Consider the following 25,119-nt stretch of genomic DNA (forward strand, 5'->3'; position numbering starts at 1 on the left):
CTCAGTGCGTAATGTCTGTGTGTGGTTTGGCGATGGACAGAGTGACACCAGCTGTGCTCAGAGCAGACAGGTGTTGGTGATCGGGGCAGAGGAGAAATTAGCAGTAAAGTTGTGGTAGTAAAGTGGTAGTAAATGTACGGTGTAGGTTTCAGTTAGTCCATGAAGAACGCAACGTAACGTAATGAACCGAGGAGATGACCTAATAAAGAGTTGGAAACAACTTTAACACTCTTCAGGTATTTTCTAAGAGGATGGGAGAGTGGATATGAGAGGACGGAGAGCCCGTTTACAAACCACTCAATGCCAAGTGCAGGGAGATGCAGCTCAGGTAGGTGACTGACAGGATATATATGTCATATATAGTTCTTTAGTGTGCTTTCGTAACTGCAATGTGAAACAAAAACAAAAATGCAAACAAGTATTCCGTCTTTTAGGTGTGAAAAGGCCCAGAAATGCATCTTTGAAAAAATATTATACAGAGTGATGCTAGATTTAAACCCAGCGTGACATAATTATTGGCCCATGAAGCCTGAAATACTGTAGCTACTGTATATACTGTAAAGTACATTAATACCCCTTCTGTTTTAAATGCTGTGTTGTTGATAAAGCAATAATATCATTCACTAACGATAATCTAAATGTCAAAGCCTCATAAACAACACATGCAGAAGGCCTACACATGATGTGCCAGATGTATGACAGATTAAACCTTATACAGTGACATTAAATCTGCCTGATTGTCAGTGCAGATACAGTACACTAAATGTGTGTTACAAATATACAGAGTTTGGAATATGGACAGTATAGATGCACTTTGTTCTGTATTTTTGGGTCAGTCCACTCTGTAGGACACAATGTCATTTTTAATCTCGTGCTTTATCTTCCATCTACACCTCTGGGTCACTCTGTCAGTTTCCCCTCACTAAGTACAGATTATCAATCATGATTTGGCTTACTGAGTTTCCACCCGCCTCCTACTTCCCGTGTTCCTTCTAATATCCCACTTCCCTCCAATCAGGTCCCAGCAGCTGGCGTGCATACGATCATCTTTTCGCCTACACTTTGACAATGACTGTTTATCCTTTGCCATGATGGTGTTGTATAGCTGCAACAAAAGCCATCCATATGGTGTGCATAGTGGGCATCAGTGAGTGCAGGGCTTAAGGCAGGAATGCACTAGAAAAAAGACATAAAACCCCAAGTGGATGAATATCCCTCTCTGCTCTCCCTCTCTTGGGACAATGCCATCCTCAAAGACTGGTGTTAACCTTCAGTGCACTTATAACTGACTATTGATAGTCACTGAAGTGCCAGTGAACATTACAGCCCATCTGCTATGCAATGCGTAGCACTAGAGTACAGATTACAATGACCATGTTCCAATCCCCTGGAATGGATAATGAATAAAGAATAGAGCCAAAATGGAACAGATAGGAAGGACAAAAGTCACTTTTACAAGGAGGCTGATAGTCTGGATGAGTGAGAGGAGAGAAAGGAGGGGAGAAAGAGCTCAGGGGTGAGCCGGCTTGGATACCACATGATCAAAAGCTTGAGGGGAACTTTCTATAAAAGAGGGGAAGAACGGGGGCACGGATCCAGAGGTCAACAAAAGGTTGTATCTTGGAAACAGTTTTTTGGCTCTGCTGCCCCTGCAAGATAACGTGTTCTGTTGTCACACAAGCAGCAGCTGCAGTGCCGCTCATGAATCTCTGGGCCCGAAATGAGCCTCGCAAACAAATGACTTTAGGTCAAATACGATGGATGAAAAGTGGCTGGGGGAAACTGAAAGAATTAAATAATCACAACAATTCTGATTTTTAAGGAAAAGACTTTAACTGTCCTGCTTGTGTGTATGTGTGTATATTGTGATGCCACTGTGATGTGCCCCCTGTAATTTCGTTGAAGTACTTATACAATGACAATAAAGGCATATTCTATTATATATTCTATTATATTCTTAGGCTGCAATCAAAATCACTGTTCCATAATGTTGAGAAGGGTTCATCGGTGGACACGCCACACCTCGTTACCTGCCTCCCACTCCTTACGATCCTCCCTGGGTATTTTTAAAAAAATTACAATACCAGTACCCTTAAAGTGATACAGATGCTTCATTTGAGACCCATAATGCGAACAATGGGGCTTATAGTTGCATCTCAGCACAATGAACTGCCAATTCTGTTAAATACAACATGGTTGGTCAAGATGGTACCAACGTGGCTGACATTAAACTGGCCGTTTGCCGGGAATTACGGGCTCTAGAGATGGTCCTTCAGCACTGTGTCTAACTTGTGTAATGGCAGCAACAGAAAGTTTGCTGATCTGACAGGGAGTCAGGACGGTGCGGGATCAGACCCCTGGCACAACAATTATGCAGAGCAGGTATAGTGTCACTAGAAACATTGCGATAGTACTCGATACTGGGTTATTTAGTCAACGTCTCTCTTCTCTTTTCTCTCTCTCTAGTGTTAACCTTAGCTTGTGGCCATGAAGTGTGTGGCCGTACGATAAAAACAGTGCCGCTGTGGCTAGCTAATTTTAGCTGAGATGCTAGCAGAGGCTGGAGTTGGCTGGATGAAATTCTTACCCCAACTCTAACCAATCTCACTCCTCTTGCCTAAACTTAACCAATCCAACCGGCTAGCAAATGTTAGTTGAGATAATCGCAGAGATGGGGCATGTTTAACTGAAGCCCACAAAGCCAGTGTTAGCTGAGATACTAGTTGAGCGAGTGAGTGGCAGGACAATGAGGTGTGGCAGGGCTGCAGCAAAGATACACTTGACTACTTCCACAATTACCTAATTATTTTGACATTTCATAGCTAAAAAATTACACAATGTTTAATTTCCTAGAGTCCAAGGGACGTCTTTAAATGTCTCGTCTTATGACAAAAAGTCCAATACCTTAACTACTTTGAATTTACAAGACAAAGCACATACACGAGCAAATCCTCTAAAAATTTGAAAAGCCGTAATGAGATCATTTTGGAATTTAGCTTGAAAAATGACAGACTATTAATTAACTGTCAGTATAGTGGCAGAATATTTTCATCAGTCAAATGAGTTGATAATCAACAAACTGTTTAAGCCCAAGAACATTACATCAAACAGTTTTATCATCTCTCATAGAGCCTTGAAGACCAGAAAATGAGACACTAAAACAACATCACTGGTCATCCCAAAATCACATTAGATATTAAGTCCGATATAACAGACACTGTTACATGCCTCGGCTCTGATAAACAACTTGTAGTTGGGCTACGGCATACAGCAGAACTGCAGTTTATCGAATAAATCAAAAGCACATTTACTCATTGTAGACGCTTGAAAAGTGGCCTAATCACACTTCAGCTTGTTTCAGCTTTCAGTTTGGAAGCAGCCTTGATGGGCGGAATTATCAACAAGAAATGTTGTAGAGATTTACTTTAACACTTGCTTGTAAGCACATTGGCAACACTGCTGCTTGTTAAGCTTTCTCCAATGAAAATATTCATCAGTAGCCAGCAAGCAAGAGGCAAACACTGGAGATGCAGCTGTTGAATACTAAAGAGAAACCATTTGATACAACAAAGCCTAAATCTGTGCAGTCTATAAGCCTATTAGTCGTGTGGCTGAAGGGTTTTAATCACTGTCCTCTGTCTATAGGGTCCATTACCCAGAGACTGCATTATGGTTCCTGGCTACTCTTTAGAGGTCAGAGGTCAAAACGCTCTTACAATGATGCGCAGTGCTTTATTGACTGACTAAGAGGCAGGAAGTGCTTTTATCATTGCTGTTGACTGTGTACAACAATGAGTTATTAACTGCATCACATGGAAGAAAGGCTTTATAAACCAGCCTCTAATTTATATGAATGTACATTTTGATTATGTTCATAAACAATTTCACCCTCCTGGACGTGTTTTTCAATTCTGTTTTAAATAAATGGCAGAGTGACTAATATTGAGGTTGTGCGGAATCGGTAATTACAGCAGGAATAAATATCCTCCATTTTTCTTTATCTTTCATGTACAGAGTGGCTTCGAGTCTGCTGGGCAAATTAGCATAATGAGACGAAAAGTAAATGAGCAACGCTTCATGGTTTGACAAAATGGCTGCCATTTGAGGCAAATTGTAGAGGTGTTTAAGTGTTCATTGTATGGCTGTGGATTGACAAGTGAGGAGAGGAATTGTGTCTCTTGTGCCATAGTGTGTACATTAAAAAAATAAAACCTACAGGCATTTACTGTGATACTCTCTTTCATTTACAACAAAAAATCTATACATGACAAACTCTGAGATGAAAAGGACTGGGTGGATGCATGTTAGCATGGAAATGTGGTAATTATTGGACTGTTAGAAAGCCATAGGCAGCAGATGGAGCGTTTAACATTAAATAATACATAGGGGGCCAATTTTCTGCTGAGAATGCTCAACATTTACTGTGCGCTTGAAAATAAGTAACACCTGCTTCCCTTTGATCTGCACATAGCATTGTCTATTTAGAACAGCGCTGACACAAATATTGATCCATACTGTGCATTTCAACAGCACTGTGAGTCACTGAATAACAAGAAGGTAGAGAGATATAAGTCATATTTTGAAAGACAGATGATCTGCAGTCAGAGGAGGGTAATCAGTAGAAAATTTAGAGGAACTGACATAATGAATCTAAAACAACAACTGACCTGTTCAATAATTTAATTATTTCACGCAAGTATCCCCCGACCTTTAATGCACCTGAAAGTACAACCACCGCCCACATCTCATGCTAAGCACAAAAAACAAATCACTGTCAGTCAACACTGTGTGGGTTCTCCCTAAACACAAAGGCAAATCTGTACCACACAGGGTGCCAACACCTTCTGAAACATCTAATTCAAAGGGCTTTTTAAGGACTTTCCAGGCCCATGTACCTCAAAATTAAACAACCCAACATGGCATAGTTTGAGACACAGATCAAGATCAGCTAATGTCACAACACTGAGAATTTTTATTATGAGAACTAGCAGGCTTTACAGAAGCTCACAGACAACAATAAACTAGAATTACCGCCCTGCGGTTGTATGCCTCCGTGCACCAGTCACAGTCTCAAATAGTTAACATCCATGTCTGTGAAAATGTGGATGCTTTACACACAACAGCACAGGAGACCTGTACAGTCAACACAGCTTAAAGGTGGACACCCCAGATTAGAGTCACCAATTCAGTATCTGACCAAATGTTTCAACTTCTGTCCCTGAGATGTGACACTGAGTTATGGCCAAAGGAGTGTTTTATGCAGAACATTACGATGTCACAGTGAAGCTGACCTTTTGGATATTAAATGCCATCACTTCATTATTTTCATCCTATTAGACATCTGTGTGAAGTTTTGTTATGATTAGTATGTGAATTCTTAAGTTATGGCCAAAAACATATTTAGTGAGGTCACACTGACCTTGAACTTCAAGCACAAAATTCTTATCAGCTCATTCTTAAGTCCAAGTGGATGTTTGTGTGAAATTTCAAGAAATTACTATAAGGTCTTGAGAAATCATATTCACAAGAATGAGATAGACAAGGTTATAGTGACCTTGTCCGTTGACCACCAAAATCTAATCAGTTCATCATTGAGTCCAAGTGAACGTTTGTGCCAAATTTGAAGAAAACCCTCAAGATATTCTTGAGATATCACATTTACAAGAATGAGACAGATGAGGTCATATAGACCTTGACCTTTGACCTATGACCAACAAAATCTAAACAAAATCTTCATTGTTGAGTCCAAATTAACCTTTGTGCCAAACTTGAACAAATTCCCTCAAGCTGTTCTCACGTTCGCAAGGATGGGATGGACAAACAACTCAAAAACATAATGCCTTCCGGTTATTGCTGGTGCAGGCGCAGAGGGGTCAACCCAAAGTCCCGCCTCCCTTAGTTACATCGCTAAGTTGGACAAGTATGACAAAAAGAAACATGGCGTTCCCTTTTAGCCGGGTGCCACTTCAAGAAGCTTACAACAAGGACTACAGTGCACGATGGAAGGCTATTTTCTGGATGTCAACAAGGCATAAATTGAAGCTAACACAATCTGGTCTAAACGAAAAGGGATGAAGCCACACATTCTGGAGACTGAAGATGATTATTACTGACTACAGACCATGATGCTGAAAGGAGGAGGCACATGAAACAATGATGCAACTGCAGACAGCGGAACATAGCCTGTTTGCTAGCAATTAATAAAGAAATGTCGAAAGAACTTTAATTTATATTCTTGCAAAAATATATATAAATTGAAGCAATGACCCATGTCTGTTTTAAAAAACTTTCAAGGCTTTGAGTTTTTTTCAGTCAATTTCACAAATTTTGGAGGATTACAGGAACGTGTAAAAACCCTGACCGCAATCTTTACTAATATATTATCAACCATGACTGCCCCAGTGAGACCAGAAAGTGTCATTAACTTGGAAAGAGAAAGTTACTTGTTGCCTAAATGTAAAAACAACCAATCCCGTCAGAGACAAACCGCTCAAGTGGCCGACACATCAGCCTCCAATTTAGTTTTCTGTCTTCCGATTGTAAATTAAAGACTACAAATCACTTTATCTACAACTGCCCTGTCATCGCGAGAAAAACCAACTCACCATCTTCTGCAGGTGTTTCTCCTTGCGGACGTCCACCATGACCAAGCCCTCCTTGACCAGGCCGAGACCCACATCATCCTTGGTGTCCCCGAACTGTATTGTGACATGTGGGCAGTTGGCACCCGAGTACTCCACGTTCAACAGGCACTGGCTGTTCTGGATGTCCCGCACAATGCAGTCCACCACGTCCGCACGGGCGTCCTCCTGAAGTAGTAAAGGGATGATAAGGGATGGGATTAGGAAGAAAGAGAAGGTGAGAGAAGGACGGGAATGGATAGTGGGATCAGAGGAGATAATGGAAGAGATGGAGAAAAGGGAAGGGAGGGAGAGAGTGAGAAAAAAAAGGTGAAAGGGATAATTAGTATGTTATCACTGATGGCTTCTGAACAGATATGCAAACACACAAATACACGCTATGCAGATGCTGGTAAAAACAACCTGCATATGCATGAACATAACTGTGAAATGTGTTTCCTCTTAGAGGGGAAAAACTGTTAGGAAAGTGGGAAAAACCTGTCCGCACATGCTTGGTAATGTGGTCAGTAACGACGCATACGTACACACAATCCTCCGATCAATTACAATTACATGATCACTCACATAGTCAGTCATGTAGCACAGCAATTATCTACTCAACCAGTTCAAGAGATTTCAGTTTGGCTGAACTATATAATGGTCTGATTCTCACCCACCCCCCTCCTCCTCCTCCTCCTCCTCATCCTGTCCCTTTCTTCTCTTTTCTTCTCATTCTTCAGTTAGTTACCTCGCTCTCTCTTATTCCTAACCTTCTCAGATGTGAAAGGCCAGCATTTGATTGAACACATGGTGGAGAAGGAGGTAGAACAGCTGCAGTGCGTTCCTGACCTCACGTCCTCCAACAGTCTGCGCGAAAGCGAGAAAAACAAGGGAGCTGCATCTTCAGAGGCAGGAAGACACTTAAAAACAAAACAAAACAAAAAAAATCAGTCCCTGGCCATCATCCATCCCTCCCCTACACCATCCATCTCTTCGCTTCCCTTCTTTCTCGCCCTGGTCTTGTCTCCATGGCAACCCCCTTCGAGCTAGCCGCCCTTGGGTATGTGCGTGTCTGGTGTATGTGTGTGTGAGCGTGTGTGGGCAGGGAAGCTTGTTCAAGGCACAAAACTAAGGGCCTTTTTTGTCCCCCGCTCTCCCCCTGGTCAAGTTGTCACAGGCGCTGCAGGGGAGCTCAGGGCGAGAGGGAGAGTTAGTGTGTGACAGAGACACAGGAGGAGAGATAAGAATGGAACGCGGCGAGAGAGATTTACAGAACAAGAATTCTTTGACGCTCGTGTGGGGGTAATACAATATTAACGAGATCCTTCTTGTGACCCTCACTTGTCCACCATATGTGCAGAACAGACCTGGTTAAAGCACTTCAGTGTGTTAAAAACAGCCTTCAATATCTGAATTCTACCTGCTGTATATCGATAGAATTTTTATATGCAGTTGGGCTTTGAGTTTTTCCATCGGAGCCAATACAACAGCTCAGTGTCAGTGCTGCTACAAATCACTATTTTCAAACCTTTTTTTGTTTGGTGAAATATAACAGTAGTTTCCTATGAAAGAAAAATCTATTCCACAGGAAGAGTCAACAGATACATCAGTGTAAACATTCTCTTAACACAAAACAGCTGCTACAGGAACTGATAAAATAGTAACGTATCTGACCCAGGGTTATTTGCAAACTTTGGGACTTTAGGATAGTTTGTCATGCTCGAGAAAAAATACATAAAATGTGGTAAATAATATTTAAACTTGAGAGGTACTTGTAGAGCACAGACCTCTGCCAAAACCAATAGTCCAGTCTTCTGTTATACACAACTCTGCAAGTACAACCACTATGTCTGGATGTATTTCCAAAACAATTAGAATTATGTCAAAATATAGTTGTGCCTCATTTCAGCTGTGCATTTATTATTAACTTCTAAATTGCTATGGATAATACTGCTTCTTCTGGTGAAGCGTAAAGTTGGAACTTTTTTTCCTTTGTGTCTCTGGTGGAATTTATGGAAGCCAAATCACATTTGGATGTGACTGAGGGTATAGTTAGTGGCACGGTATGTGTGTATTTATGTTTCCATAGCCACAACTTATTTTGGCAAAAAAGTTCAATTTAATTCAATTCAATTTGATTTCTATTAATAAGCCCAATATCAGAAATCACAATTTGCCTCAGAGGGCTTTACGGAGTTCAAAATCCTTTAGTCCTTGGACCCTCGCAGTGGATAAGGAAAGACCCCCCACCCCCAGCTACATGTGTAGGGTACCCCTGAGGATTACTGGTACTTGTGAATAGTGTGTGATACAGAGTCATCATATTTCTACTATTGTCTGTTTTGTCTTGGGCTGCCTGCTGAAATTCGAAGATTTAAATCATAGTCTGTGATCCCTCAGTTGACTGAGATTCCTTCAGGTTGAAAAGACATTTTTTGTTTTTGTTTTTTTGTCAGTCAGTGCGCAGTATACTTTCAGGGAAGTTTCAGGCCACAGATTTAGCTGCAGAGTGAGTGCTTCTTCTTTTCATGCTGCTTCTTAGTACAGGCAGCCACAGACACAGAGGCAGCTACTCAATCAGGCTCTGGGATAACTTTATCCTCTGCGTTCTGCATAGAATTGGCGAAGTCACAGCTCACAGCAACATAATACGACACAGTCTCGTCTTTTGTTTGAGATCCAGTATTGGCAAAATATCTTGTTGCACATTTCTACCAGTCATTAGTGTAGTTAGCTTGTTTACTATACTACATGAATGTCACTATTACACTGAACGTCTTCCTTAATCCTGTACAAACTTTCAAACTCTCTAGGGAAAAAATGGAACAGATAGCAGAATATTCGTACAGCCCTAGTTCTGTCACTGCTGGACTTAACTACCATCTACTGGATTTTAAGATGTATGGCATTTGTTCCGAATGCCCTGTCAAGCCTAATGAAAAATAATTTGCGCATCTGCCACGTGACTCTGATCGGCTCCAACATTTTAATGTTTTGTAAGTTTTGTTTTTTTTTGTTTTTTTTTTTTGTTTTTTTTTCCCCCTGAATCTAATTCAGTTAAGTTGTAAAATGCTTCCATTATCAAAGATGAATACACAATGGTGTCACCAATATGCAAATGATCCCATGGTGTCCTTTGGTGACTCATAGCAACTTCTGAAGCAAATGCTAGCTACTTTCTTTAGGAAAGAGTTCCTGCTGCCAAAGAGAAAACAAATTAAAATGAAAATATAACCTCCTTTGCGGAGGTAATACATTTTTTATTACTATAAAAATGGAGGCGTAGCTGTGTAGTGTCAAAAGGTTAGTTCAGCCTTCTTCAGTAACCTTTACTTTGCAATTTTAGCCAAAAAATCAACAAGTAGCCTCTTAACTGAAAGTGGATTTTAATGCAGGACTGTTAATGAGAAAAGGTAGATGGTGGTGCATTTTAAGTTGTCCAAATTAATAATAGAATTGGTTTGAAAAGATGCAAAACCTCAAGTCACATTTTAATTTCAGTTGAATACAATCCACTCACATTAGAGAGTGGCTACTGTGTGGTCTGACTTTTTGTGTTTGGCACTTTGCAGAATTTATCTTATTCATCTTTTTTACAGAGTGCACTCTTGGCATTAACTACTTTTTTTAATTAGCTAACGGCAGGGCATAATAAAGGGATGGCAGTGTGTCCTGAGTGCTGGTATCTGAAAGTTCTCAACATCCATAGTAAAATTGGCATAAATAGTGTAAAAATGTGGGAGCAGTTGTTGCTCTGATAGAGGTAACCTCCGCAGTCAGATGTCATGGAGATAACGTGTGCATTGTGCCTCTTACTTTGTCAAGTTACAAACACATTTCAGGTAAGAGGATGTTATTTTTCTTACAGAACAGCAAAACAGTGACAGTGCACCCTACATTCTGCCATTTTTTGAGGATATTGGAACAATGGAGCATTTTATGAAACTGCACTGGAAAGCAGCAGCATGATCTCGTCCCACTGGAAGGATTTGGTGTTGAGAAAATAAAGATTTTAAGACTAAAGCTATATAACTTGTGAAGCCAGACATGTTGTGCAGGGCATCAGGTGGCAGGGCTGTGAGACAAAGGCAACAACCTTTCCTATGTGCAGCAGCAAAGGTGCAGCAGAAGTGGGGCAACGTGCTGTCAGTGTGAGCGACACAGTAAAAAGATAAAGCAGACGGCAAGCACATGAAAGGAAAACCCAGAGAAAATAGAAAGAAGAGGGAAAAAAGGTTAGACTGATGCAGAGTGACAGAGGAAGAGTGAGAGGGAGAGGTGTAAGGTGCGTGTCAGCCTCCAACATGTGGTAAAGCTTTGTGTGTGTGTGTATGTGTGTGTGTGTGTGTGTGTCTGGGGGCTGTAAAGTGTAGGTGATGCCTTTGTCCCCTGGGCTGGACCAACAGATGGGCCACTTCATCCTTCAGGAGACACTGAGTCATGAGACAGGTGACAGCATGCACGCAGGCACTACCAGCTCTCTCTCACACTCACACAGCTTTCAGTGTGTGACTGTGTAAAGCTTTGATACACATGTCCAACAAGAGGCCAATGGGTCCATGATTTGTTGAAAAAATAGTCAAGTATTTCAGTGGAATTCTTCAAAAGTAAGAGTATTAAAATGTAAGGCTGCCCTCTAATAGTTGACCAAACGTTAGTCGACCAAGAGGGTCAATAGTTGGCAAGATTTCATTGGTCGCTTAGTCGTAGAAAGAAAACAACCATGAAATTCTATTAGGAGTTGCCCCTTGTCAAAATAAATCAAAACCAATATGACTGGACCATGTGGGAATTTAATTTGAAAGGACAGACACAAGAAGTGGCCACACTCAGCAGTCAGACAGGAGTCAGGTTAATTTCCAGGGCTGGTACCTGCGGTTATTCCACAGGGTAGTCAGTAACATGTCGGGCAGGAAATCCAAAGTGTGGGATCATTTTGAGAAGGTGAAGGACGAATCCAAGGTGTTATGTAAACTCATCTTCACTGGTCGACTACAAACATGACGTATCATCTGAAACATGGAAGTAGCTACATGCCCATTAGCCCACAGCGTCATTAACAGGCGGCTCGCTCAGTGTGTGACGTGCACTTGTAGATAAAATATAGGCCTATATTAATGAAGGTTCATTAGTACGGTTTTGTATTTCTCTGTAATGTAGCACAGTGTTAACAATTTTACACCTTCAACTCAAACCATTGTGTTGCCCCGCCCAAAATATATAATCAAATAATTAAATTTTATCGTAAAAATGTGGGCGACTAGTCGACCAGTGGCCCTAAATGACGACTATTGGCTGAGTAGGAAAATTCTTAGTCGGGGCAGCCCGTGTAAAATGTAAAGTTAGATTTTAAAAATGCAGTAATACATAATATTCCTCTTACCTGTAGTGCTATTTATCTCTCTAGATTGTTTTGGTCTGAGTTGCAGAGTGTTGGAGATGTCATCCGTAGAGATGTCTGACATCTCTCCGATATAATGGATCTAGATCGCACTCAGCTTGTGGTGCTCAAAGCCCCAAAGAATACACTTGAAAACCTCAACAGTAATGTATCTTTCCAGAAACCATGACCCAATTACTCAAGATAATCCAGAGACCTTGTTGTGAGTAGTTTCATGTAGGGAACTATTTTCTTTTTCCACCCACCAACCGTATCATCACGCAGAAGGAAGAGTGCATCTACTCTCTAGCTTATGTTACAGCTCAGCCAAGGAGGACACTATTACTGTTTCAATATCCTGCTGTCATAAACACAAGAATGTTGTCTATGAGCAGATGCACAAGAGTATTTCAGATGTTTTTATTTTGTTTTTTGTTTGCCGTTTTGAGCACCACAAGCCGAGTGCCATCTAGTTCCATTATATTCAAGAGATGGCAGGCATCTCTACAGCTGATACCTGCAACACTCGACAACTCACACCAAAACAATCTAAATTGATAAACAGCACTACAGGTAAGAGGAAAAATGTGTTTTGGATTTTGGGGTGAAGAGATGTTATGTCCTTGATTGTTCTTCAACACACACAGCTCAGTAAAAATGTTGCCAACTCAATCGACACGTCTCCAAAAACTGAACACTATGACCTAGCATGTATTGCTGTATTGTTGTATTAGATGGCATTAACTTTAGCTAGATGTATCTAATAAACTGGCAACTGTGTAGATAAATAACACTTAATAGCAGCAAACAAATGTGTCCATGTGACCATGTGTGAGAGGCAGTCATTAATTCTAGGAACATATGACATTACAAATGCTCTGCACCTTATCTAGGCTAAGTGGAACAAATACCCTTAACACACTTGGATGCACACACACACACACACACACACACACACACACACACAACCAATTAAAGACAGAGCTTAGTGCTGTGCCAATCACGCATATACCAAAATCATGTTTGTATCTGCTCAAACTATTCAGGATGCTGCCTGCTCAGGAGGATGCCAATGAGTTGACCCCCTGACACACACAAAACGCCGTAGCTTACATGCAGAGAGAAGCGCACACGCACACACACACACGCACACACACACACACACACACACACACACACACACACACACACACTGGAGGTTGAGTAAACACACTCGGATGTACACAAGAAGATTAGGGCTGCACAAAAAAAACAGTAACTGCTGTTGGGCTATCAGATGGACATTTATATGCACAAACACACCGGCATTAAGCACCTGGATGGTTTGTCTATGTACAGTATAGGATGAGCGGGACTATCGTATACACTATCAAACTCTTCATAAAACATTAATTTTCTCTGCTACTATGTCAATTATTCCATGTTTTTTTTGCAACCAAGGTAATCAATGGCCTGGCGTTTGTCACTGCTCTGTCTCCTTGTTCCACATGCATTATGTATGAGCTTAATTTTCACCAACACTTGCTCGGAATGAAAACTCGACCCCGTCTGTCAGTTATGGACTTATCACCTCGTGCGATAAGTGGAGCTCAAACAGATTTTATGTCTTGCCAGAAAAGTCAACTTTCAAAAGCTGGCAGGAAATGAGACTGAGGAAGTTGATATCTCAAAGTTATTTCTGAAGCTTTCAGGGCTGCAACACATATCTCTGCTCGGCACGCGTGCACAGACGAGCACTTACGTCCTGTGGGACCTGGATGAAGGCGAAGGCATACTCGGTGGCCTGTGCTGGCAGGGTCCTGGTGCCGAAGGCAGGGGGCATGGCAGCCAGACGGGTGGACGACACAACTTCTCTCTGAGGGAGGATGAACGGAGGACAGGAGTCAGGCTCAGTATAGAAACAGTTTTCATGACAGTTTTCATGGTGATCATTGATGCAATCGTAAGTACACACACAGTGGCATTTGTTTTTCTGAAATATCAAGTCAAAACATTGGAGCTGCAATGTTAGTCTGGGTAAAGGTTCAAGAATATTTACTCTTGGGAAATGATTTGGTTTATGAGCTTTAGGATTTGAGAAGTGGAGCTCGACAACACTTCAGCACGAATCTGTAAAGATGAGTATGTCTGAACAGGCATGACAGAGACATCCATCTCCTACGGCTACACAAAAGGAAGCCAAAGGACATTTAGAGGGAAATGTCTGGCTTGTTCAGTTATGATACAGATTCATAAAACATAAAACTGAAACTTCACTTTATCTACACTACAGAGTGCATCTCTCAAATCAAATACCTCCATAAGTGACAGCCTCAGACAAACCCGGCACGCACTCAGGCTGTAAATCCACTCTGCTCTAATGTATTTCTATTTTTTTTTTTCCATGATTCTGAATCAATTCTGAAATCTGCGTGTCACTTTAACGATGATAGTCTACAACTGTGAAAGATGGACAGATGCCATTTTGTAGCTTAAGGGCTGCATGCTTGTATATGTCACCTTACCAATCATTTCACAGCTGTTTCTACAGCAGTACTGAGGCCCCTTTCACTAAGCTCCATCTGCTCTCTAGCTCAGCTACAAGCTACGAGTAAAGACGACAATAGACGTCAAGTTGGTAGGCAGACTTGTCAGATCAGAAAACACACTAAAATCAGTGAAAAAGGAAACACTGCTTGCCAGCGCACATTTGAATACAATAACGCTTGATATCCATTTTTGGGAAAACAAGCGAACAAAGTCACATTTTCTGAAAAGTGCTTTAGAAGGACATCAACTCAAGGTTTAATTGCACAGTGATTACAGGCATCACATTTTATGATTTCATGAGCATTGCACGTGTTTACCTGCATTTACAGCCTGATAAAAACACATCTGCTCTTTGTTTTTAAGACTTGTGGAGCTACAGTACAACACAGTAGTCAACATGGGTTCCCATTTCTATAAAGAGGAGAAACCACTCCCCTTTTAGCGCCCCTCATAATATCTTATTTTAGAAAAAGCAGGTACCACAGTTAATGGTGAGAGACAAATACATCTTTGATCCTGTTTCAATTGTGCCTTAGATGACATGTAAGATGTCTGTCAATTTAATGGATAATTTTGCAAGTCCAGCAAGTCACAGTTTGTCGTAGTACCATTTAGTTTTGTGTGAAACAGCTCAGCAAATTTAATCTCTCGTCTCACACAACATATGTCACCAACGCAAACTTCCATGTACACACTCAAATGTTTGTGTTTTAAATCAGTTTAGTTTCATTGACCATAGTATTAGTTCAGGCAGGACACGATGTCAAGCTCAACTCACATCCCAGCTACATCAGCTGATCTCAAACAGCCCAATCAACTGATGGAGCAGCTGATTGATGGAAGGGAGTCAGCTGACTGATCACGGATCCTTACCATGCAACTAACCGGTGAATCTCATTCAGGGCGCCCTATTTAAACTGCTCTGGCCTGCCTACTGTTGCTGCTTCCTCTGCAAGCTGCTATTCAACCCGCCTCCACCCCAGCTCCTCCTTTTCATGCTGTGTCTGACTTATCAGTGTCATTTCTGTTTGTCATTGATGCTCTGTTCTGTTCCTGGGGGGTCTTTGCTGCTGCTTTCCCTGCCTTAAGCTTTCCATGTAGGCACGTGGAAAGGCAGAGAGGTTTGCGCTCTCTGCCTCAAACTTTCCTTGTTTGCACGTGGAAGGGCAGAGAGGTGTACTCTCTCTGCCCTAGGCTTTTCACATAGGCATGTGGTAGGGCTTTCTGCATAGGCCAAGGAAAAGGCAGAGAGGCCCCAGAACAGAGCCATACCGCCAAATATAATACTGCAAATGGAAATAAAGTTTTCTTTCACTAAAGTGTTCCTGACTGAAAGTTAGTTTCCAAAGTTAGATTTCAATTCAGTTTAGTTTTCTTTTTAATGAGTTTTAATATAGATTTTAGTAGTTACAGTATTAGGTGTTTGTTTTTTTCTTTTTAATAATAATAATGGGGGTATTTGTCAGGGGCAAGACTCAGGAAGTTCAGAATGAGTAACAGGCAATAGTCTAGACAACTAAGTCACAGTCATGGAGACATCCCGGTCTCAATAAACATATGCACTAATGCCTTGTCTTGACAAATTAAAACTAAAGACATTCTGTAATATCCTTTTATTTATATACGTTCTGTCAGGAAACTAGAATTCAGTTAGTTTTTGTTTTTCCCTTAAGTCTAGTTTTTTGTTTTATTTCAGTGAACTAAAATGTTTTTTCACACCTCGTTTTTGTTTTTAGTTTAGTTTTAGTTAACTATAATTACCTTCCTGAGAAGCAAAAGAACAAATAAGTTTGTGTGAGTGAATCCTGATACGAAACACAGATGAATCGATGCTTTAGCGAGAGAGGGTGTGCAGTCTTTCTATGTACGTACTCTTACAGTCTTATATTTCAGCAGTTTTACGACAAACTGACTTTCTTGACCTTTTAAATTGACAAACACCATATGTATAATTCAAGGCATAATTTTTTTTCTGAAATAAGGTCTTATAGTTGTCCTCCGCAAGGGGAGGAACTTTGACTCTCTATATTGATGCTCACAGTCCTAAAAGTATTTTCATCTTCAGAGCTGATGGCAAGGTTAGCACTCCAGTTTGGCTCGCTTCCCAAACTTTAAAAAAATGCACATTGCTATATTTGAAAAGCAAGTACTACATTTGACTGATATGAAGCATAAAGAAGCAATTAAGTTGACACATCTTGACAGGTATTAACCACTGTGAGCAATGACCAATCACTGATCACCGCAGACTACCTAAAGGGAGAACATGCCAGGGGAAAGTCAGACAAATACAGCCGTTAGAAGTGGGGAGTTAATTTAATGACCCCCATATCTTAGGTTAATGTGTTCATTGGACTGTAGAGTCTAGACAGAGAATGCCTTGAACGTTTATTGTGGATTAGGACGTTAAGATTTATCAACGCCATATTAGATTTTGACAGCATCGTAAATGTGGGCCTTAAAAATGAAAGACAAAAGTGCTCTGCTGTGTTTGTTAATGATCACATAATAATTCAGGGACTGACCTATACCTGAGACAGGTGGCAATATTACCCACTAACAGCTCATGACACAGAGGCATGAAGTCAAGGCCAGAATGACTCAACCTTCAATGACGCAAAACTACACAGAATGAGGTAGATAGATATCAGCTCAGTTTTTTTTTTGTGCGCCAGGTCGGCCTCGGAGAATCACACTTTCAGCAACATGCCAGGACGCATCGCGTCTGCTAGCCAAACCTCGAGCTGTCCCCCACTCTGAGGTCAGTCACACACTGTGCCGCTTCACTGCATCATGGGAAATCTCCCGCAGGCTGGGGGTTGGCTGCATGAGCCACTTGGTGATGCAAGCATGTGTACACACGTGGGTAGAAAACACACACACACACACACACACACACACACACAGTAACGCACTCAGATGGATAGAGTGCCTTCGTCATCGCAGTAGTTTAAAAAAAGAGATCCAGAGAGAGGGGGAGTTCTGCTTTTGTCATTGTCATGAAAAGGAATAAAAACGATACACTCAGTTGCACTCTTTGCTTCAGTCAAAAACAATAAAGTGAAAACAAACCAGCCTGCATCATATTTGTCCTAAAAACTGCAGCTGAAAGGATACATAAAGGCTGCCGGGCTGCTTTGAATGCACAGATAAGCAAACAACTGGTGTCTGAATAGATGCAAGAAATAGAAAAGAAATCCCTCCTCAGATACTAGACTCCCTCTGGCTGTGGGTTTGGCCCTGACAAAACTTTCTCAGCGTTCGCAGCCCCGCACAATAGAACTATGTTTTAATGATGACAACACTTTTATCACACAGTCAAATTCAGGGTCACAGTTACTCACATTGCCGTAGTCGATGTAGAAGACATGAACCTTTGCTGGTGACTCAACTTTCTCCACTCTGGCTCTGTACCTGCAGCAGCGACAGAATAATTGAGAGAGTGAGACCGACAGAGAGTAGGAGAGAGAGGAGAGACGAGATGAAGACAGAGGGCACAAGAGGAAAAGGAGATGAGTAAATGATTCCCTGCTTATTTCCCTGGGGAAAAGGTGTTGGAGGATGTGTCTGTTGTGATCGCGGGAGAGGAGCAGGAGAGGATGAGTGGGCCGGGGGAGACAGGGAGGGGACAGAGGGGATCTATCAGGACATGCTACAGCTGTGAAAATTGCACAGAGGCCTCTTCGCAATAAACTACAGAAATTTGGACCTATTTTTGCCTTGTAGCAAATAACTTTAGTGCATTAGTGCTAATGACAAAAGCTACAACCTTTACTGTGTCGCGGTGGGAAAAAAATGATTCACATAAGTATCCTGATTTTTCTTTTAATGAATTTTTTTTTAATCGATTTTTTTTTTTAATGCCTGAATCAATATAATTCAAATGTGGAGGTGGAGGGAAGTTGTTGCTTTTACTGTGGTAATTTACAACTAATGTGATGGTGTATCTGTTTCAAGAAAAACTAGAATTACCGCCTTGCAGTTATATACCTCCATGATTCAGTCAAGTTGTAGTTTACATCAATATCTGTCCAGACTCATGTGTTGCCATGACAGCAGACAATGCTTCAAATATGGATGTTGCTGCAACGATGCGACCTTCTTCAGTGTGGATGCTTCACGTACATCTTCATGGCAGCACAGAAGATCTTTACCGGGGGTGTCAAACTCATTTTAGTTCAGGGGCCACATACAGCCCAGTTTGATCTCAAGTGGGCCGGACCAATAAAAACACTGCTTCATAACCTATAAAAAAACAACCCCTTCAAAATTGTCCATGTTTTAGTGTTAAGAAGTACATTGTGAAACACATTAGAGAGCTGTATTCTGGTCAGGGTGGAAAACCCTCTGAGGCAGAATTTTACATGAAGTGTCTGCTCACTGTTTAAATTGCTCCTGAAACCTCTCAGCCTTCACAAGTGCATCAACATTAGGTGTGTTAAGTCATCTAGAGGGCTGGATTGGACCCTTTGGCAGGCCGGTTCTGGCCCACGGGCTGTATGTTTGACACCCCTGATCTGCACAAACCACAGTTTCAAGGTGGGCACCTAGGATTAGTGTCAGTAATTCAGTATCCAACTGAATGTCTTCCCTTCTGTTACTGAGTTACACTGTTGAGTAATGGACAGAGATGATGTCACAGGGAAGTTGACCTTTGGATGTAAAATGCCATCACTTAATCATTTTTACCTATTAGACATTTGTGTGAAATTTTGTCATAATTACTGTATGAATTCTGGAGTTATGGCCAAAACCATGTTCCTGTGAGGTCACAGTGACCTTGACCTTCATTCACCAACTTCTAATTAGTTAATTCTTCATCCAAGTTGACATATGGGCCAAATTTAAAAAAAATTCCATGTAGGCTTCTTGAGGTATCAGGTTCATGAGAATGAGACGGATGCAAGGTCACAGTGACCTTGACCTTTAGCTACCAAAATCAAATTCAATTCATTAATGAGTACAAGTGGCCATTTGTGCTAAATCTGAAGAAATTCCCTTGAGGTGTTCTTGAGGTATCACGTTCACAAGAATGAGAAGAACAAGTCACGAGAGTGGGACGGATGGGCGACCTGAAAACAAAATGCTTCCAGCCACGGATGTCACTGGTTTGGAGACATAAAGCCAAAGCGAGCAAGCAGACAATGGCGGACACTCCAAGGACACGGACCTTCAGCTGCTCCACAAGCAAGTCAAATTTAGACTGCCAAGCGCAAACTCCCCGCTGGATCAGCAAACTTTCTGTTACTGCCAGGACATAAATTAGACTCAGCCCGCTGTGCACCTCGGCACTAGAGTTTAAAGATGGTATAGCTGCTATCAAGTCAGTTTCCAAAGCTTTTGCGTGCCCTCCCCGTAGCGACTACTCTCCTAGCTCCTATTAAAAAGATAAAATAATTATAGCAGTTTAACTTTACTTCAAATAGTATTTTTTGAGTATTTTTGTACATGCAACATACAAGTACAAGTAAGTAAAATTTAAGTTTATTTTAAATAGAACCTTTCAGAGCAAGGTCACAAAGTGCTTAACTGGAATAAAAGTTTTTTATAAATTATTAGATTATTTACCACTTTTTTTTATGCTGCATACTGCTGCATGCTGCTGAAATAAAAGAAAGACGTGATGTTCATTGTTTTTGGACAGTACAGTCTCTGGAAGTGTATGATTTAACTTTTTCCCATGGTTCAGTGTTTAAATAGAGAACAGAAATTGCAATAAATTCTAATATTGAAATGCAATACTTGTAGAATTGGCACCCAAATATGGTGACAGTATCCAATCAGGTGATAAGAATATCATCCCAGACAGATTACTTTATGAGGTTTGATTTTTCCAGCACATTTGGCAGGCTGAATTAACTGGAAATAAACTTGATATTAAGAGGATGTACACAACAGTGACCAATTAAAGGGGGAAAAAAACTATCTTGAGAAAAAGCCAAATCCTTTTCATTAATTCACACAGACGCCACAGATGAGCAAGTCTTTTCCTCAAACTCAGGAAGTGTCTCTTCACCCGACCATCACTTGTCTAACTCTCAACTCCGACGAGAGTGGAGAAAAGAAAAAACTGGCTGAGAACCAAGGACGGCGGGAGAAAGCCAAATAATTACGGCCACACGGGCAAAGACAGACAAGAGAACAAAGTTAAAACTAAATAAGTGATTAACAGGACGACATAAAGAACAGCAGTGAGTGCGGAGAGCAAAAGAGAAAGAGTGAGAGACAAAGTGTGCGTGACTGATGAACAGAGGTTTTTCCCTTTCTATTTACTCTGACTCTGTGGTGTTCTAAGAGGACTTGAAAGGCGACGAGTTTCTAATTAGCCCCCTAATGAAACAAGCCGACATTCCACATGCATCACAGAATACAAAGATATGGACACAGAACAATGTGAACATGAACATAATTAGCGTGCTGAATAATATACGCCTGGTAAAAAAAAATAAATAAATAAAGACAAAAATCTCAGACGTTTGCCACTTGGAGCGGGATTAATGTTTAGTTGTTGAAAGTAACAAGAAGACAATTATAGTAAAAAAGGAGGAAGAAAGTGACGGTCTCCAACAGATGGCCTGTTTGAAATACTCATCGACTTGCACTGGTGACGAGGACAAAGAAATAACTCCCCCCCCCCAAAAAAAAAACCCTGAAGAGGAAGAATGGAGGAAAGAAAGAGGAGCACCTGTGTCTGGGGAACATTTGGTTTTTTAATCAGTTTTGTGATCTTTTTTCCCCGTCACCTTCTTGACATAGACACTCTCTCCCTCCCTCCCTCTATCACTGTGACTTTTATCTGTCCCCATGACCATCTGTAAACTTCCAACATCCGGTATGGAGACTAGATGAAAAGGTGTGCGTGTGTGTGTGTGTGTGTGTGTGTGTGTGTGTGTGTGTGTGTGTGCGTGTGTGTGTGTGCGTGTGTGTGTGTGTTACTGTCAAGCGACTGCTGATTCTGAAAGGCCAAAGCGGAGGCAGTGAGCTAATTACACCCTGTGGGTGTCTGCAGTTAACGCATCACAGGCTTAAATAGAGACAAGGTAAAACTGTATCGTCAGGTATTCTTAAGAAGGAAAAGCAACACTCAAACATGTATGTCTTGTGGAAATGTGGCTCAGAAAATTGTTAAATGTCTTCATTATTGTAGCTCCTGAATCACCTGCTTGCAGAGTGATTTCTACAATTTGTCACAAGAGCAGGTGGCTGATATGAGTTAGGCACAGAGGTCAGGATTCAGTTCAGAGCCTGAGCATGTTGCTGACGGGTTAAAGGGATAGTTTAGATTTTTTTTGAAGTGTGGCTGTATGAGGTACTTATCCATAGTCAGTGTATTACCTACAGTAGATGGCAGTTGGCTCACTTCCTGTTTAGAGAAGCACCACGGAATCTAAACCATGTGCTGCTGTAGAGGGGTCAGCAACCAAATGTATTTTTAGCTGCCTAAAAGAAAGTCCCACCTAAAAGAATAATCATCCGTCTAAGTGTATGTTACATTTAGAATATTTTCACCCCTTTACCTTGCTGTCAGACAGCCCGTACTGACAGGTAACTGAATTGAAACTGAAGCTTATCTGTACTCTCTTCAAAGTCAGATTCCACTGACAAAAAAATACCGCTCACTTGATAATTGTGTTTGTTTGTGGTTTTGCATTAGCCTGGAAATCCAGACCCAAATCTAGAAAGATTTAGGGTCTGGCTATGAGTAATGAAAATGGCCCAACTCGAGGGGTGGCACCAAGCATGCATTTGAAAATATCACTGCACGCAATTGGATAACACTACGACCAATCAGAACAATACACGGGGTGACGTATCCAGAGCGCTACCAGTGGAGCTAACTGGTAGATTAGACTCTTGCCATATCCGGTCATCAAAACAGCAAAAACGTCCTTCTTGCAAAGGAAAGACTCGAGTGCCGTCTTCTGTTCCTCTTTTAGAGAAAAAGCCAAGTCTAACTCGTTCATTGTAGCGGCCAAAGCTGTTTCAAACAACTGGTGTTCATCCGTAGCCATCTTGCAATGTTTACTGACTGATTCTGGACTTCGTCGTCACAGCGCTGTCGTCATCTATTTAGCTCACCTCTGGCCCGCCTATATCAGATACACCAATGTGATTGGTGCAGCTCGGTTGCAAGGGCATGGATAATGAGCATCATTACTGATTGCCAGAGTGACTCACTGAGCAAATTCAAATTGTGCTCTCGCGAGAACTCTGGATTTCCAGGGTAGTTTTGTGTGGGGTATTAAAGGGTTAGTTCAAACTCATCAAAGTCACACAGTTACACAAACAAACAAAATGGTTGAGGCAGAGGTAGACCAGCAGCTCCTGTGTTCAATAAGGTAAAAGCACTGTTTCTGTCAATGGAGACTGGTGAGTTTGAAGAGACAGCCATGTTAACAGCTTCAGTTCCTGTCGGACAGTGCTGTCTACTGGCAAGGTAAAGCAGTGAAAATGCTATCAACATAGTTGCACTTAAACTGATTTTTTTAGGTGCCTAAATTCATTTTGCTGCTGCCCTCATCCACAGCAGTACATTGCTTAGCTTCCGTAGCAAAACTACAGCCTGCTTCTCCAAAAGGACAGCGCAGTGACCGTCATCTATGGATAAATACCTCACACAACCCTACTTAAAAGAATGCAAACTATACTTTTAAGATTGTTATAAGGCTTTTAGATATGATCACAGGTAGCTCACCATTCGCCATCAGCAAACTTGGCTATGCAGTGGTCCCCTCGGCGTGCAGCGTAGGATCCTTCGACTGGCGGCTGGGCGGCGATCTCTGCTCTCATGGTCTCCATCAGACTCTCCAACTGGCCTCCTGACAAAGACACAGACACGAGTGGGATGGAGACAAACTTCAATTTACAGTTCATTTCTTTGGGTTGCATTTCATTACATCACACTTTGACATTGATGTGTTTACTGTTACATTTAAAATATGAGTTCCCACTCCCCACAGAGGTTGAACATTTTAAGCTGTGATTGTGTAAAATGGGTCTCAAATTCAATTTGATTCCCTCAGCCACAGAGGTGCGAGCATGTTGCTTTGGTTTGGGATGTTGGCTTGAATGGGTACGACTGAAAGAGAGCAGCTCCTAAGGCAATAGCCGTAAATGAACACACTTGCATCCTACCCCTGCAGAGCTTCTAAATAAATGCGTCAGTATAAATTAAATAAAGTCTGATGCAATTTTGCAAAGTATGACTGTGTGTTCTTTTGCACAGTCTGAGGAATTTTTAGGGGGGTTCATGCTGTTTGTAGCTGAATGAAAGTGTTTCTGGTAATTATTTTGCTGCCTTTTGTTTTGAGAAAGTGAGATTAATTGCTTTACTGCAGCTACACTGGGGTTTATTATTAAAAACACTAGGTTCCAGTTAGAGGAGATACCTCAAACCTTGATTCATATGAACAATGAATACAAATCCATCTTGGTAGAGCCCAAAACTCCTCATTCAAACCTCAGGCAACTTAATCTTGGGATAAAGATGAAAGATAAAGCTTTTAAAGAATGGTTTCTCTTCAATACTTCAGCTCTAATGTTATGCCACAACCTATCAACTCAAAACGGAAGTTAAGCCCAATGCCCTTCAGAGACTGAGACCAGAAATAAACTAGCTGTTAGCCCATTAGCACCACGCTGCTAACGCTGGTTTGACCCTGCTGGGGACATACAGCTTTGAGTAATTCAGCCCGCTCTTCCAACGGGCCTTTATGGCCTATTAAGCCATTATATCATGCCCGGCAGACCTATTACGGTGGATTCAAGGCGGGAATGCGGCTGTCGATATGGTGGGATTTGGAGAAATCAGATAGTGCTCCATGGGTTCAATGACTGCGGTAAGTGGCAGCCTGATTTGCACCCATCAGTTGCAATTGTGGAGCTGATTGTGGCGCCACTAAGTATGTGCATCTCCAAGAGAGCCACTTCCTGGTGTTTGTGTAATATGTATATTTGTTTGTGTATGGCACAGTATGTTTATGCACGCATCTCTATTAGTGTTTACAAGTGGCTGTGTGCGTGTGTGTGTGTGTGTGGGGAGTGTATGAAGTGTTCGGAAGCAATTACAGCAGCTAGTTCAGAAAAGTGGCCCACATGAAATTTGATGTGGTATTTTTAGAGGCCATTTTCACTGATCTGCCACCCGGAGGAGGTTTTGTGGGAAGCCAGGGTTGTCAGTAATGGAGCATTTTTTAACCACACATATTCATACCATGGGAGGGTATGTAGAGGCAGAAATAAAATCTTATCAGATACACTGTCCACAGTCCTGCAACTCTAACATTAAAACTGAGATACACTGACAGTCACTGTGTCTACTGTCAGCTTTCTGCAGTAACCAATTTCTTAAACCTAGAGCACACAAGAATCCAGGTTTCCTTAATCAGGCTGAGGGATTGAGAGAAGCCCAGTTAACACAGCTAGATTTTGTCTAGGGAAACTCAGTTTCTTGGCCTTGTGTACAACATGGTTTCTTACAGGGATTTTATATGCTGCAATTATGTTTTGCATGTACTGGACGGGGTGGCACAGTCACATCACAGGGAGAAGGTTCCAGCTTAGCCCCCTTTGTGTGGAGTTTGCATGTTC

The 25,119-nt window shown here is 41.5% G+C and overlaps 1 protein-coding gene across 1 annotated transcript in view; it reads right to left on the minus strand.

Annotated features, from left to right (window-relative positions):
- snd1 (staphylococcal nuclease and tudor domain containing 1) overlaps window positions 1-25,119 on the minus strand; it is a 272,528-nt gene that overhangs the window by 15,880 nt on the left and 231,529 nt on the right. Inside the window, exons 19-22 of the mRNA XM_033614910.2 lie at window positions 23,225-23,348; window positions 17,874-17,943; window positions 13,742-13,855; window positions 6,606-6,809 (exon numbers count right to left, since the gene is read on the minus strand). Of these exons, the coding sequence (XP_033470801.1) occupies window positions 6,606-6,809; window positions 13,742-13,855; window positions 17,874-17,943; window positions 23,225-23,348 (512 nt within the window). The remainder of the gene's footprint in view (window positions 1-6,605; window positions 6,810-13,741; window positions 13,856-17,873; window positions 17,944-23,224; window positions 23,349-25,119) is intronic.

Source organism: Epinephelus lanceolatus, chromosome 23, assembly GCF_041903045.1.
Source record: "Epinephelus lanceolatus isolate andai-2023 chromosome 23, ASM4190304v1, whole genome shotgun sequence".
Classification (NCBI taxonomy): Eukaryota; Metazoa; Chordata; class Actinopteri; order Perciformes; family Serranidae; genus Epinephelus; species Epinephelus lanceolatus.